At 46.2% G+C, this 15,285-nt stretch overlaps 1 protein-coding gene and 1 long non-coding RNA gene across 2 annotated transcripts in view; one reads left to right on the top strand and one right to left on the bottom strand.

Moving 5' to 3' along the window:
- LOC310661155 overlaps nt 1–1,532 on the bottom strand; it is a 2,393-nt gene extending 861 nt beyond the window's left edge. The window contains exons 1-2 of the long non-coding RNA XR_014503789.1: nt 591–1,532; nt 1–170 (exon numbers count right to left, since the gene is read on the bottom strand). The exon at nt 1–170 is cut by the window's left edge and continues 861 nt beyond it. This is a non-coding gene — a long non-coding RNA (uncharacterized lncRNA). The remainder of the gene's footprint in view (nt 171–590) is intronic.
- The window catches only part of TWSG1 (twisted gastrulation BMP signaling modulator 1), an 18,177-nt gene extending 3,544 nt beyond the window's left edge, over nt 1–14,633 (top strand). Inside the window, exons 2-5 of the mRNA XM_083406808.1 lie at nt 1,724–1,884; nt 6,339–6,438; nt 11,155–11,421; nt 13,741–14,633. Of these exons, the coding sequence (XP_083262934.1) occupies nt 1,765–1,884; nt 6,339–6,438; nt 11,155–11,421; nt 13,741–13,922 (669 nt within the window). The 5' untranslated portion in view covers nt 1,724–1,764 and the 3' untranslated portion in view covers nt 13,923–14,633. The remainder of the gene's footprint in view (nt 1–1,723; nt 1,885–6,338; nt 6,439–11,154; nt 11,422–13,740) is intronic.
- The last annotated feature ends 652 nt before the right edge of the window (nt 14,634–15,285 follow it).

Below are 15,285 nucleotides of genomic sequence, written 5' to 3' on the forward strand. Positions count from 1 at the left end.
TCTTTCCCGTCAGTCTCACCATCTCTGCGTACTCCATCAACTTGGTCTGCCATTCTTTTCTGGTGGCTACTTCTTCCTCCTTCCATCTCTGGGCTAGAAGCATTCTCGTTGCGTCATTGCAGTCATGAAAAGTATTTTGTCTTCTCTTGGTATCTCTTCACCTATTATACCTGTGATGGTTCTAGGGGTTGCTTGTGCGTAAATCGGTGCCAACACCTGGCTGGGTTGCCTGAGTGAACCTTTCCTGTCCGGACAGCCACTCACCCGTGGCTGTCTCAATCACTGGCAGAATCCGTCAGTGGGCGTTTCTTGAACTTCTTCCGGCATAAAAGTTCTTTGACGCCTAGTCTTCTCCTACTCTCCCTGCGCGGAAGCCTTCTGCGCAGGGAGGGTGTGGGCATCAGAGGACCCGTGCTCTCCCCGCTGGTCCCCGGCGAAGAGGCTTGGAGCCACCTCGCCGATTCCCCCATCTGCCCCCCTTCTCCACTGGTGCTACGCTGATTTCCTTCCCCAGAAGATGTGCTGCTTCTCTCCCTCCCGGGACGCTCTCCGGAATCCCTCTGGCTCCAATCGCAGTTCCCTGACAATACCTAACAGAAAAGCTTCTGGTTTTTTAACAAAGTTTTCTTAAACATTTTCTTTAACTCACTCTATATCGTATCCCAGGAAGCTTTTACCACTCCGCAAGACCACCACATATGGTCAAAGGTACCCTCTTTCCCTTTACATTTCCAACACAGATTTGAACTAGTTCTGTACATTTTCACAATTTTACTCGGTGTTAGATACCAACGGTATATCATTTTCATACAGTTTTCCTTCAACAAACAGCATGCAGTAAAGTTTAGATCTTCTTTCCATAACTTTTCCCATGATGAAAATTGGATATTATATCCAAAATCTCTTGCCCAGTGAATCATCACTGCCTTAACTTCTTCATCTTTCGTATACCATTCTAAAAGTAATTTGTACATTCACATTATTTTCCAACAGATCTATTTCAAACCTCAACCTCTCTGTATCAAAACCTTTTTTCTTATCTACTTTAAAGACATTGTTTAATTGATGATACTGTAACCAATGTGTTAATAACTCTGTGTCTTCAAATGTGTTCAATTTTAGTTGGCCTTCTGCTTCTGTTGACAAATCTTTGAGTGGACACTTGCAATATCCCACTTTCATTACTGTTCGCGCATGCAAACATTTTGCGGTGGTCACTTCATTTCCAGTCAGTGCCTATCCTCTGACTTCCTGCTGAACTCCTGTAACTTTTTGTACCAAATACAATGCTGCTTGCCGTTCATAAACATGTGGCACTCAACTTGTTCTTTATTCAAAAGCCTTGTTTTGTAAATGTATACATCTAGACACCCAGCGTTGAGAAACAGTTTGGGGTTGTGTTAAAACACGTTCTCATTATTTTTAAATTGGAGGCAGTAATCTTTGCATCAGCTTCCCAGCTAGAACTTTCTCCTCCTACTTTTTAGCCACAATTCATTTATTTCAGGTCCTGTCCTTTCTCACTAAACCTTGATTAGGAAGTCTGTAGAAAAGTAGTGTCAGATTATTCAAGAACGGCTTTTGACACATGCTGGACTGAGCGTGGAAAACCCACAGAGAAAACAAAAAAACTGTTTTAGGAGCATGTGGTAAGGATGAAAGAGACCTAATTTCTGCTTCTGTAAATGTAGGTGCTTCAATTGCTGCCTTTTTTATATTTCAGTGCTGTCTGAAAGTTCCAGAAATCTCCCACTTTCAAGAAAGATGAGGTTGTGGTACTGCACAGCGGCGGCACTTACTAGTCTGCTGTTCTTCTGGATCCCATCCTCAATGAGCTGCAACAAGGCTCTCTGTGCAAGCGATGTCAGCAAGTGTTTAATACAGGTAGGAGATAATACAGTTTTTGTCGAAAATGGGTAGGAAAGTACAGGTTGGCTGTTAACAGCATGAATGTATGTGATGAATAAGTAATCCTGAAATAAGAAGCAAAACAAAAATGAAATTTGTGTCGGCATGAACGGGAGTTTTTGCCTCTACCTTTTTTTCAAATGTTCATTTGTCTTACAACAAATAAAAAAATCAGCCTTACAGTGGATAATATTGTGGAGTCAAACTGATTAATTAGATGAATTGCCATTCTAACATGCATTTCGTGCCTTTAATCTATTTCTTCTTCCCCGTAGTATGAGCTTATTTGGGCAATGACTGCAAAACCTTACTTTCTTTTCTCATAGTAGGGTATAGCCAATCCCCAACCTACTCAGAGTAGACATATTGAAATCAATGAACCTAAGTTAACCATAGTCCAGTAGCACCTTATAGACCAACTAAATTTGTTCTGGGTATTAAGCTTATACCCAGAACAAGCTTAGTTGGCCTCTAAGGTGCTACTGAACTATTTTTTATTTTGACTGCGTCAGACCAACACGGCTACCTACCTGAATCTAAGTTAACCATGTCCATTGTAGGACAAGCATTAGCTATAGCCCTTGAACAATATATATACAATGTAGGCTTTGGCAGATTTAGCTTTCTGAGATAAAAGTTAAATATCTGTAGGAGACTGAATGTGCTATGGTGAGAATAATGAAATAATGATGAACTGAAACTGCAGTAATGAAATTACTGTTTACCATAACAGACAGGTTGTCAGAAGTTGCAATTTCAGAATAGTAATGCACTAATTGAATATGCTGGGTAGCATTCAGAGCTAATCCTAGTCAGAGTAGACCGGGGTGGCCACCTCCCAAGAAACTGCGATCTACTCACAGAGTTAAAAACTGGCAGTGATCTACCCCCTGTTTTGGGGGGTTCAGGTCAAATTTGTTGAGGTATTTTTTGGGGAGGAAGAAAGCCCAGTTTTTTAGGGGTTCAGGGCAAATAACGTTGAGCTTTTCTTACGGGAGACAAACCTGTCGAGCTTCTTTGGGGGAGCCAGTGATCTACCGCAGACGTCCAGTGATCTACCGGTAGATCACGATCTACCTGTTGGACGTGCCCGGAGTAGACCCATCGGAGTTAATGGAGATCACTAATTTAGGTTCACGATTTTCAGTGGGTCTGCTAAGTTAAATACAGCCCAGTGAAAAATTATAGGATGAGTTAGCCACAGTGACTGGTGCTCTGGCAACTTCCTGGCTGGACTACCGTAATGCACTCTTTGTGGAGCTGCCCTTGAGGACTGTTTGGAATATACAATTACTCGAGACCACAGTGGCCGAAATGTTAACCTGTACAGCCAGAATCAAGTAACACCCCTTCTGAAAGGTTGGCAGTGGCTCCCTCTGGACAGAATGCAAAGTGCTGGTGTTGACCTGGGAATCCCTAAATGACTTGGCTCCCAAATACCTGAATTAGTGCCTCACCCTGCATCAACTTTGCTGCTCTTAGACCTGGGGGGAAGGCCCTTTTCATCATCACATGCCGAGAGAAGTGCATTATGTGGTGAAAACAGGATGGGGCCTTTTCCATGGCAGTGGCTTCTCCCTTGCTTTTGTCATTTGGACGTCAAGTAAAAATTCAAGTTCCCTAGCCTTTGGGAAATAAATAGGAATTTATTCGCTGAACTGAGGTCGTGACCCCCTGAGCATAGGCTGATTCTCACCCCCCCCCACCCCGTTTTAATCATTGAACTGAGTTGCTTTCATTGCAGTGTCGTTTTTTATTGTTATGAAGGACAGGCTAAACATTTGCTTATAAAAATAAAGTTCGGCAACTGCTGATGTGTGGGAATCATAGTTCCTAGAAATCAATGATGACCCAACAGAGTTAAACAGGAGTGTTTCCTTAAAACACAGTGGAATTCTGTTTCTTTCGCAAAGGGTAATCTCAGAATAATCCTTCAAGTTACCGTGTGAGTTACCTTGAGGGCAGTCTGCTCTGAATCTTGTTTGTATGCGCAAACTTAGAGAAGAGTGACTCACAAGGAGGACAAGCCTAAGACTTGCTAATTAAAGGGTTGACTACACCCACCACCCTATTTTTAAAAATGTGTATTTAACTTGAGCAATATTAAACATACCGTGCAAAAACTCTGATTACTTAGAATTGAACCCAGGGGTAATCTAGTCCTAACTCCTTGCAATGCAGGGAATGCTTATATGCTAGGTTGTCTTTATATAATTATATATTTTTTAAAAAATAAGATGAGGCAAGTGCTAAGGTTTTTGATATGATAATCAGCTAATTCAGAAGATACCGAGACATTGTGTAAAGTGAAGGCGAGGTCCTATTCAGCGCTTAAAGTGCAAAAACCTTAGTTAAGCCAGTTTTAGTTATGCTGAATCCATGTCTCTGATTCTTTGTCTATTTCTGCCTGTGGGAAATGCCGCTCCTATTATGTAAAACACAATGTGTAAAATAGCCATGGTAATTGTTGTTGGCATATATCTGTCTCGAGAGGCAGTGGAGTAGCATAGTAATGTACTTTTAATTTTGAAACTTGACACACTTCAACATTGCTGCTTGGGGGGCGGGGGCGGAAGCATCCTTCAGTATTGCTAGCTATGTTTGATGGGTCATGCCTGGGTCCCTTTGAAACTCATGGAACATTCATATCTGATTTAAGAGGAACGGATATGACCAACTTTTTGTAGGTTGAAGATTCCATGTATAATGAAAGCAGGTCCCTGAACTCAAGATGCGGGAAGATGATTAAGCAAGATCCATTGCTCTAAATTCTTTCACTCTGTGAAGTAGAAGAGGTTGTGCTCATTATTCTGCCTTTTCCAGAATGTGGGAAGGATGATCTGCATAAATATTTATTTTATCAACTCTGTAACAGATGTGAATGAGATCAACAGTTTCTTGTCTTGAGGCATGTTTCATTTGTGTTGTGGTGCTGGATGAGTCTTTTAAATATCCTGTTAGTCATTTCTTCTTCCCTGAGAACTTTGGCTTTAATAAAGTTCTTGGCAGTCTGCATGTTAACCCGTAGATAGCTTATGTCAGGCTTCCTCAACCTCAGCCCTCCAGATGTTGTTGGCCTACAACTCCCATGATCCCTAGCTAGCAGGACCAGTGGTCAGGGATGATGGGAATTGTAGTCTCAAAAATCTGGAGGGTCGAGGTTGAGGAAGCCTGGTTTATGTGTATTACAGTGAGCTAGCAAGGGGGGAAACTAGAGCTATGCAATATAGCTTTAGTACATCCTACTTTATTTTAAACACTTATTAATATATATGTATTTGCACTGGTGAGAGTTTTATTACCGTATTTTTTCGCCCTATAGGACACACTTTTTCCCCTCCAAAAATGAAGGGGAAATGTGTGTGCGTCCTATGGGGCGAATGCAGGCTTTCGCTGAAGCCTGGAGAGCGAGAGGGGAAGCTATCCGCAAACCTTGGGAGCCCATGGGAGTTCCCGCCGGGCTCCCTAGGCTTGCGGAAAGCAGCCTGCATGAGCTTAGCGCGCCCCAGGCTTCGAGCTTCGCGCATCTCTCCGCAAGCCGTGGGAGCCCGGCGCGACTTCGCGCTGCGCTCCCACGGCTTGCGGAGAGCTGCCTGTTCTGGGGACTGGGGTCAGGGAAAGCTCGGGCTTCCCCTGCCCGAGCCTTGCGTGGGGGGGGGGATTTTTTTTCTTTATCCCCCCCCCAAAAAAAAACTAGGTGTGCCCTATGGGCTGGTGCGCCCTATGGGGCGAAAAATACGGTAAATAATACATGGTAATTTTGCATAGCAGAAGTTACTGTGCTTCCAAATGGTAGTGGAGTCAAAAAAATGATTTCTGTTATCTGCACTGTACATAGCAAATGTGCAATTAATAACAACCCCTCTTAAATTCAAAAGCATAAATTCTTTGGCGATCAGCCTTCTTGATGGTCCAGCTCTCACTTCCATACATCACTACTGGGAAAACCAGAGCTTGAACTATATGGACCTTTGTTGGCAAGATGATGTCTCTACTTTTTAAGATGCTGTCTAGGTTTGTCATTGCTTTTCTCCCAATTAAAAATAACCCCTCTTAAATAAGCGGCCTCATCATGGTTTGTGTGGCTGTATTTGCAATTGTATATGGATAAGGGCCTCTCCAGGCTGGCGCTTTATTGCAGGTGTATTTTGACACAATAATGCCTCGGTGGTGGATTTATTCTGTTCTGTGATTCCCCCCCCCCCCCCGCCTTCCCAGCCAATGTTACCACATTATTACTGTCTGGAGAGTCTACAGTGCAACAAAAGTGGGGGGACGGACGGACAACAAAGCAGAATATTTGTTTCCTATGTACGTTCCTAACAAAGCTTCCTATGCATGTTCCTAACTGTGGTAGTTGTGGGGGAAGGCATTTGTCTCCCTTGGTATTTTATGCGCAGAAATATCTAAGTTGTGTGTTGTGTTTCCAGGAGCTGTGTCAATGCCGGCCTGTTGAAGGGAACTGTTCCTGTTGTAAGGAGTGCATGTTGTGTCTGGGCACACTGTGGGACGAGTGCTGTGACTGTGTTGGTAAGTTCATTCGTTCTTTATCACCTAATACGGCCTTGGCTGCTTCAGATATACTCACGTCCACCGCTTTGGATCTGTGGCTTTTAAGAGCCATGTCAATACAATGGAGCAGAGCATACACAGAATCCATGGCTTTAGGGCAGTGGGTTCCCAATTGGTGGTCTACGGGACCCTCTAGAGGACTGAGGAGTGGCTCCAACGCCTCCTGGCAGTTCTGTGGGGTTCTCCATCAAGCCTCTGCCTGGAGGGGCCCCCTCAAGCGGATCCCCAACATTGGATTCAGGGAACCCTGCCTGCTACTCAGGGTCCTTGCCCTTTGGGGTGTCTGGTTCATCATGTCTGGTGCCATGTCAGGGCTAGCCATGGCACTGACTGGAAAAAAAGTAGGGTGTAAAGGTAAAGGGACCCCTGACCATTAGGTCCAGTCGTGACTGACTATGGGGTTGTGGCGCTCATCTTGCTTTATTGGCCGAGGGAGCCGGCATACAGCTTCCAGGTCATGTAGCCAGCATGAATAAGCCGCTTCTGGCGAACCAGAGCAGCGCACGGAAATGCTGTTTACCTTCCCGCCGGAGTGGTACCTATTTATCTACTTGTACTGTGCTTTCGAACTGCTAGGTTGGCAGGAGCTGGGACCGAGCAACGGGAGCTCACCCCGTCGCGGGGATTCGAACCGCCGACCTTCTGATCGGCAAGTCCTAGGCTCCGTGGTTTAACCCACAGCGCCACCCGCATCCCTAGGGTATACCCATGAGCTAGATTTGCAGTCATACCTCGGGTTGCAGATGCTTCAGGTTGTGTTTTTTCGGGTTACGGATGCGCCGAAACCCAGAAGTACTGGAATGGGTTAGTTCCGGGTTTTGGCGATTGCGCATGTGCAGAAGTGCTAAGTCGCGCATGCGCAGAAGCACCGAATCGCAACCCGCACGTTCTCAACCCGAGCATCCACTGTATTAGGGAAGGAGAAACAGCTCTGCACGTTTGTGTCTATGGTCCATTTCGTATGTTGGAAGAGCGATACGATTGCTGCTTCCCCATGAGCTGAATCATGCTCTATTCCAGTAACTTCCCCAAACAGGAACCACAGGACTGAGGTGCATGACGTCGCTCTTCCCCACATCAAGGGTGACTTGTTCCGTAGAAGGGAGGGGGCAACGGAGCACTGGTAGAAGGGAGGGGGAAGGGTGGTGTGTCAAAGAACTTGGTTGTTCATCCATCCTGTGTTGCACTTCACAAGCTGTCAGGGAACTGCCATCGGAGCTGGAGGCGGAGAGAAGGCTCCAGAGGGATGCCGGAGAGGGTCCCAGTAGGGAGAGAGGCAGCCCATCCGCTGTGGAAGGAAATTAGCGTAACACCAGTGGAGAAGGGGGGCAGATGGGGGAATCGGAGAGGTGGCTCCAGGACTCCTCGCCGGAGACCAGCGGAGAGGGCACAGGTCCTCCGCTGCCCACACCCTCCCTGCGCAGAAGACTTCCGCGCAGGGAGAGTAGGAGGAGACTGGGCGGCAAACAGCTTTTATGCTGGAAAAGGTTCAAGAAACGCCCACTGATGGATTCTGCCAGCGAATGAGGCAGCCACAAAACTTGAGGCTGTCCAGACAGAAAGGGTTCAACCAGGTAACCTAGCCAGGAGTGGCGGCAACTTACGCACGAGCAACCCCTAGAACCATTACAGAAGCAATACTGGGGAGATTAATTTCGCTGAACCACACTGTTTTGGTAATTCATGAATTGAGCCCCCTACTAGAGCCTGCCCCGCCCCACTGATTAAGTTTCCTTACGGCCGATGTTTCTGAGCCTTGTGGCTTATTTGTGCAGTATTTCAGGCTGCTGTAGGCCAAACGGAGATGATGTTGATTTTTACCATATTTGTATCTGACAGTCTGTTCTCCTGACCACTGACCCAAATCCCGAATTTACACAGCCGAGGGTTATTTTGGCTAAATAGTCTATTTTTCATGCTCTCTCCTGGGATGCATGTGAAGGGGGGTTACATCTTCATGTGCAGAAGTTAACGATTCCATGCGTCTCCTCCACCTTGGGCTGGCAATCATTCAACGCATCCCAGGGGGCAACGGCGCACTGGTTGGAAACGACTGGTGTAAAATAGTGGGGGCCCTGCAGAATAAATGGATTGTGATGCTATTTTTGTAGTTTAGCAGCCAAATACAACAAAACAATTCTTCAGAATTTAGTTTCTACATCCTGTTACGGTCGTACCTCATGTGACAGATGCTTCAGGTTGTGTTTTTTTGGGTTACGGACTGCCGAAACCCGGAAGTACCGGAACGGGTTACTTCCGGGTTTCGGTGGTTGCGTAGAAGCGCTAAATTGTACTTTGCGCATGCGCAGAAGCGCTGAATTGCAACGTGCGCAGATGCGTCGCTGCAGGTTGCGAAAGTGCATCCCGCACGGATCACGTTTGCAACCCGAGTGTCCACTGTCCTTTTAAACTGTGTGTATGAGAGCAAGCACACACATACACACACACGTTGTGTTTGGGAAAGTAATCCGTATGCTGTTATTACCCTAAAGTAAGATGCTGGTGAGTTCGTACAGATGTGTTTTTCAAAGTGCATTAAATGAGGAAAGTGATACTTTCAATAGAGCTTTCATGCATATGGCATGGAGTATATTTAGCTATGGGACGCGGGTGGCGCTGTGGGTAAAAGCCTCAGCGCCTAGGGCTTGCCGATCGAAAGGTCGGCGGTTCGAATCCCCGCGGCGGGGTGCGCTCCCGTTGCTCGGTCCCGGCGCCTGCCAACCTAGCAGTTCGAAAGCACCCCCGGGTGCAAGTAGATAAATAGGGACCGCTTACTAGCGGGAAGGTAAACAGCGTTTCCGTGTGCGGCTCTGGCTCGCCAGAGCAGCGATGTCACGCTGGCCACGTGACTTGGAAGTGTCTGCGGACAGCGCTGGCCCCCGGCCTCTTGAGTGAGATGGGCGCACAACCCTAGAGTCTGTCAAGACTGGCCCGTACGGGCAGGGGTACCTTTACCTTTACCTTTATATTTAGCTATGCCGTGAAATGGAAGCAGTGTCTCATGTGTCATTGACTATGTGCTTATGTCACGCCTTTGGCTAGTGAAGTTGCTTCTGTAATTCTGGCAAGAGATTAAACTCCTAGGTAAACAAAATTGCATTCTTGAATTGTGATCAAAGAAGCTTTGCACAAATTTGACACTTTCCCAAGAAAAGGTGATTTGTAATTTCATCCTGTGTCACCAGGAGGCAAAAAAGGCTTTGGTGTCTGTGAGACAGAATAAGAAACTTGAGGTTCATAGTGTGTCCTCCCCCCCAAAAGCTGCCTACCCTTTTCCACCAGGCTTAAATGGAAGGTGATGTCTTGGTATTTTTTGCTTCTTAAAGCGCATTGCAGTAATCCAGCCTTAAGGTTACCAGTCCATGTACTACTACAGTGTTGAAGTTATCCTGATCCAGATGTGCTGTTGGATGTGGGAGCTGGTAAAAGGCACCTTGTCTAATGGAAAAGCTTTATCCTGGAATATCTCCAAGCTATCTGCTTGCTCCTTTAAAGAGATTAGCCATGCTACAGACTCAAGCATCACCCAAAATAAGTACAGTGGTACCTCGGGTTACAGATGCTTCAGGTTACGGACGCTTCTGGTTACAAACTCCGCTAACCCAGAAATAGTGCTTCAGGTTAAGAACTTTGCTTCAAGATGAGAACAGAAGTCGTGCTCTGGCGGCAGCTGGATGCCCCATTAGCTAAAGTGGTGCTTCAGGTTAAGAACAGTTTCAGGTTAAGAATGGACCTCCGGAACGAATTAAGTTCTTAACCCAAGGTACCACTGTACCTGGAAGGTGAAAGGGACAAGACGAACTTTTTATGTAAACTGTCTTGAGGGCTTTCCTACAAGGTAGAGCGGTGTATAAACTGTGTGAAATAAATAAATAAGCTTCAGGTCTTAGCAGCGCTCCCCACTCATGATTTGAAGTCGAACATTTCGCCTTTCCCAAAAATGCTTATAGGTGTGTTTTCTTTTCATTTTGTACCAACACCTGACCAATGAGGAATTTGTCAGCAAATGGCAGAAAACCATGGCTAAAAAAGCCACCTCTATTGGTCTGTCTCCCCCCCCCCCCAACTGTATTACCTGGGTTATGAAGGCGCCCAAAAGGTTTTAAAGCAAAGATTATGGGACAATGCACACAGTGACTTGCGATCTCGATCACACGCAGTCTGTAGTCCGCTGGCAGTAGGAGTTCAATATGGGTATGTCTTTAAGTTAACATCTTACATCAAAAACCTGACAGTACCTAACTACCGAAGGCTTTTCACCAAAGCCAGACTAAATGTCTTCCCCTCTGCAGTGTTGGATGGTAGGTTGAGAGGCGTTCCCTACCAGGACAGACTTTGCTCGTGTGCTCAAGACATCGATTCCATAAATCATATTTTGTTGCATCGTACAAAATATGAGCAGGCCAGGGCTGAACTGATACTACCCTTGCTGGTACCTTTCCCGGGGAAATCAGAGGCTCACTATGGTTCCTACTGGAAGACCGGACAAAAGCTAGAACGTTAGCAGTGGCAAAGTCTTTATCGGTGGTTGCAAGAACAAACGAGCCCTATATTCTAAACAAAATGCTTGATTAACCTGGAGGTAGGCTGTATGAATTGTGTATTGATTTGTAATGATTTGTTGGGTCTCTGGACCGTAATAAAGATTGATTGATTCATTTTGCTCACCTCCAGGTATGTGCAACCCTCGCAATTATAGCGACACGCCTCCCACGTCCAAGAGCACCGTCGAGGAACTGCACGGGCCGATCCCCTCGCTTTTCCGAGCGCTTACAGAAGGGGACACCCAGCTGCACTGGAATATTGTTTCGTTCCCCGTCGCGGAAGAGCTGTCCCACCACGAGAACTTGGTCTCCATTTTAGAGTCGGTGAACCACCCCCAGCACCAGAACGTCTCCGTCTCAAGCAACAACGTCCACACGCCGTTCTCCAGCGACAAAGGTAAGCAGGCTGCTGTGTGAAGACTGAGCTCTTAGAATTGGGGTTGAGTTCGTTCGTTTGGAAAAGAGAGGAAGGAAGAATGATGCGTTAGCTGCTGTTTTAAAGTACAGTGGTACCTCTGGTTACGTACTTAATTTGTTGCAGGGGTCCATTCTTAACCTGAAACTGTTCTTAACCTTGAAGCACCTCTTTAGCTAATGGGGCCTCCTGCTGCTGCCGCGCCGCTGGAGCACGATTTTTGTTCTCATCTTGAAGCAAAGTTCTTAACCCGAGGTACTATTTCTGGGTTAGCGGAGTATGTAACCTGAAGTGTATGTAACCTGAGGTACCACTGTACAGTGGTACCCCGCAAGACGAATGCCTTGGAAGACGAAAAACTCACAAGACGAAAGAGTTTTTCGTTTTCTGAGGTGCTTTGCAAGACGGATTTCCCTAAGGGCTTGCTTCGCTAGACGAAACGGCCCTGCCTCTCGTGTCATGGCGACGCGCACTGCACGCACGCATGCTTGCTTCCCCGCTCCTCCAGCTCCCTCCCACCTTCCCGCTGACGGTTGGTTCCTCACGCCGCTGCTCACCCCCCTCGCGCACTCCCCTCAGAGAGCCGTTGCTGCCAGCGCTTCTCTCTCCCTGGTGGCGGTTCCGCCGAGTTGTGCTCCTGAGCCCCGCCGCCCTCCAGCAGCCGCATCGCACTGTGGCCACAAGGCGCGGGTGAGTCTGAGGTACCGGCTGCGGCAGCTGTCCTGCTTCTCCCCGCCCCTCCCCGCCGTTGTCAGTGTTTAAATGCAGTGGTGCTTCGTAAGACGAAAAACTCGTACAACGAAAAAACTCGCGGAACGAATTAATTTTGTCTTGCGAGGCACCACTGTACAGCCAAGCATTTTCATGGTTCCAAATTGTGGGGCTATGTCTGGTCCACGGATTATGGTGAATCGCTGCCTACATTTGAATCCCATGGCTTCCCTCAGAGAGTCCTGGGAACTGTAGTTTGGTCAGGGTGCTGGGAACTGTAGTTCTGTGAGGGTAAATTGTTCCTCCCAGGATTTTTTGGAGAAAAGCTTTAAAATCAGGGGTCAGCAAACTTTTTCAGCAGGGGGGCGGTCCACTGTCCCTCAGACCTTGTGGGGGGCCGGTCTACTTTTTTTGGGGGGGGGAGGGAGAATGAACAAATTCCTATGCCCCACAAATAACCCAGAGATGCATTTTAAATAAAAGCACACTTTCTACTCATGTAAAAACACGCCGATTCCTGAACCGTCCTGGCACCTGGGAGTCAGAATTTTTCTTCTTCTTGTTTTCATCTTCCAAAAACTAGGGGCGTCTTATGGTCTGGTGTGCCTTATAGAGTGAAAAATATGATATGTTGTGGCTGCAACCAATGGGTCTTTCGAAGTGATTTTTAATATTTAGTGTTGTGTTTACTTTCTCTGCTGTATCGCAGCCCAAGGTCTCCAGAGAAGGGGGGAGAGATAAATAGATAAGAGCAGGCATCCCCAAACTCGGCCCTCCAGGTGTTTTGGGACTCCAACTCCCATCATCCCTAGCTAACAGGACCAGTGGTCAGGGATGATGGGAATTGTGGTCCCAAAACATCTGGAGGGCCTAGTTTGGGGATGCCTGGATAAGAGTGTGCAGAGCAGAAGGAGACAATGGTTATTCCGATTTTGCTACTGCAATAATTCCACACGGGACATACCGCATTTTTCGCTTTATAAGACACACTTTCCCCCTCCTAAATAGTAAGGGGAAATGTGTGAGCGTCTTATGGAGCGAATGCAGGCGGGAGGCTCTGCTCAGCGCTCCCTTTAAAGAGCCGCATGGAGCGTGTGTGCAGCTCTTGGGGGCTTTTCCCCGAGGAGGGCTGTCCTTCTCCCTCCTCGGGGAAAAGCCCCCAAGAGCCACACACACGCTAGGGGAGCCCTAGCCATGCGCAGCCTCTCCTGGGCAGGAGATGAAGGCTCCCCTTGCCTGGGAGAGGCTGCGCACGGCTGTCCCATAAGCCAGGACAGCTAGTGGGATCACTGCGCTGCTATCCCGCTTGCTGTCCTGGCTTCTGGGATTCAGAATATTTTTTGTTCTTGTTTTCCTCTTCCAAAAACTAGGTGCATCTTATGGTCTGGTGCGTCTTACAGAGTGAAAAATACGGGACTTTATTTTAAACGTTATTTCAAAACTGACTGGTGTGTTTGGTTCAAGGAAAAAAGCTGTTCCATTCACCCTGAATTAAGCTGGAAATTAAGTTCTTGGTTCCATTGTCTGAATGATTGGCAGCTTGAGCTTTTCTCATCAGACTAAAGTGCCTTTCTCGCTCTCTTCGTTTAGAAGCCACGTGCACGGTGGTTTACTTCGACGACTGCATGTCGGTGCATCAGTGCAAGAGCTCCTGCGAATCTATGGGAGCATCAAAATACCGATGGTTTCACAACGCCTGCTGCGAATGTATTGGACCAGAGTGTATAGACTATGGCAGCAAAACTGTAAGATGCACAAATTGTATGTTCTGAAGCCAGAAGCTGAATCTTTTTTTTTTTTTCATAGACACCAAAGTTATTTTTTTATTGATAAAGATTGAGCTTGGGAGGATTGCTTGAGAATGGAATAGTTGAAACACAGAGATGTACAAAATCTTAAAACCTGTAATTCCAACCCCGCTCCCTCTAAATAAGGTAATACAGTGTTAATTAGCAAATGTGTGTTTTCTTAAAATATTAACCAGGCTTATTAGAGTTTTCTTTGATTTGAATATGCCAACTTATGTACAGGATCGTCTTGTTGAGGAGGGGAGCATGAAGCTTCACAGAAATTGCAACTAGATCCAGAAATCTATAAACTCTGGAAATTCCCCAAAATTTCAGATTTGGACTGGCTTGATATAGTGCGACACACAGATTTCTGTCATGATAGGTATTTTTGAAAGTGGGATGGCAGTTACATGAAAGTCTCCATCCATCACCATTTGCTTAAAAGAAGGAAAGAATCAATATTTTTTAGATCAAAATATGTGTCTTCTTCTTTGTTTCTTGCTCTAATTAAAAAAAGAGAACATCCATCAATTGAAAATTAAAATATAAATCATAGTGAACTCAGAAATAACTGATATGTAAGCAGCAAGGAAGAGATTTGGACGAAATGCAGTTGTGTCAGGATCTTTTGCTATTTTTCTTTATTATGTACAAATCTTACTGAGGCTCAATAAAGTATATTTTTAAAAGCCAGCTAATTATATTTTTATAAAATTTATATGCTTGACTCTTTGAGTTTCACCCTCTTTTCTACTGTAGCTTTTATAATATACTGTTTAGAGTTAATGAGTTCATCAAGTTACCATGGCAATCCTTACATGGAAACCATAGATTCCAGAATTGTAGAGTTGGAAGAGGGGCCCCATGAGTCATCTAGTCTAACCCCCTGCAAGGCTCTTTCACACGCAGGCATTTTGTACATGATCCTAGGAAACACAAATAGGTTGCACAGGGGGAGAATGCTTCCATTATCCAGAAGCGTTTTACCAAGAAAATGGTTGGTTCTCTTAATTTTGAGCCAACAATCAGCAATATGCAGAGTTGGCATCCGTCGAGACAGCAGAAGATTCCTTGATTTTTAAATTACTTTCGTACCAATCCAACCCACCCTGCTACTTGTTGCCTTAAGAATTTGGGACTGACCCATCGACTAGAATTGGTTGGCTTCTGTCTCAGGAGACACTGGAGGAGTGCGCCTTTGGGGGTGAAGTCAGACCATTGGAGAGTTTCAGCGCCTGCTGTGGCTGTATAGACCGATACAGGAGAGCCATGTTTTGTTGCAGCTGGGGAAGGTGGAGGCGTCCAGCTGCTGCAGACTCACCTGGCCGTTTCTTCTCTGCTCTCC

Source organism: Podarcis tiliguerta (genome assembly GCF_965153285.1).
Source record: "Podarcis tiliguerta genome assembly, chromosome: 12".
Taxonomy (NCBI): domain Eukaryota; kingdom Metazoa; phylum Chordata; class Lepidosauria; order Squamata; family Lacertidae; genus Podarcis; species Podarcis tiliguerta.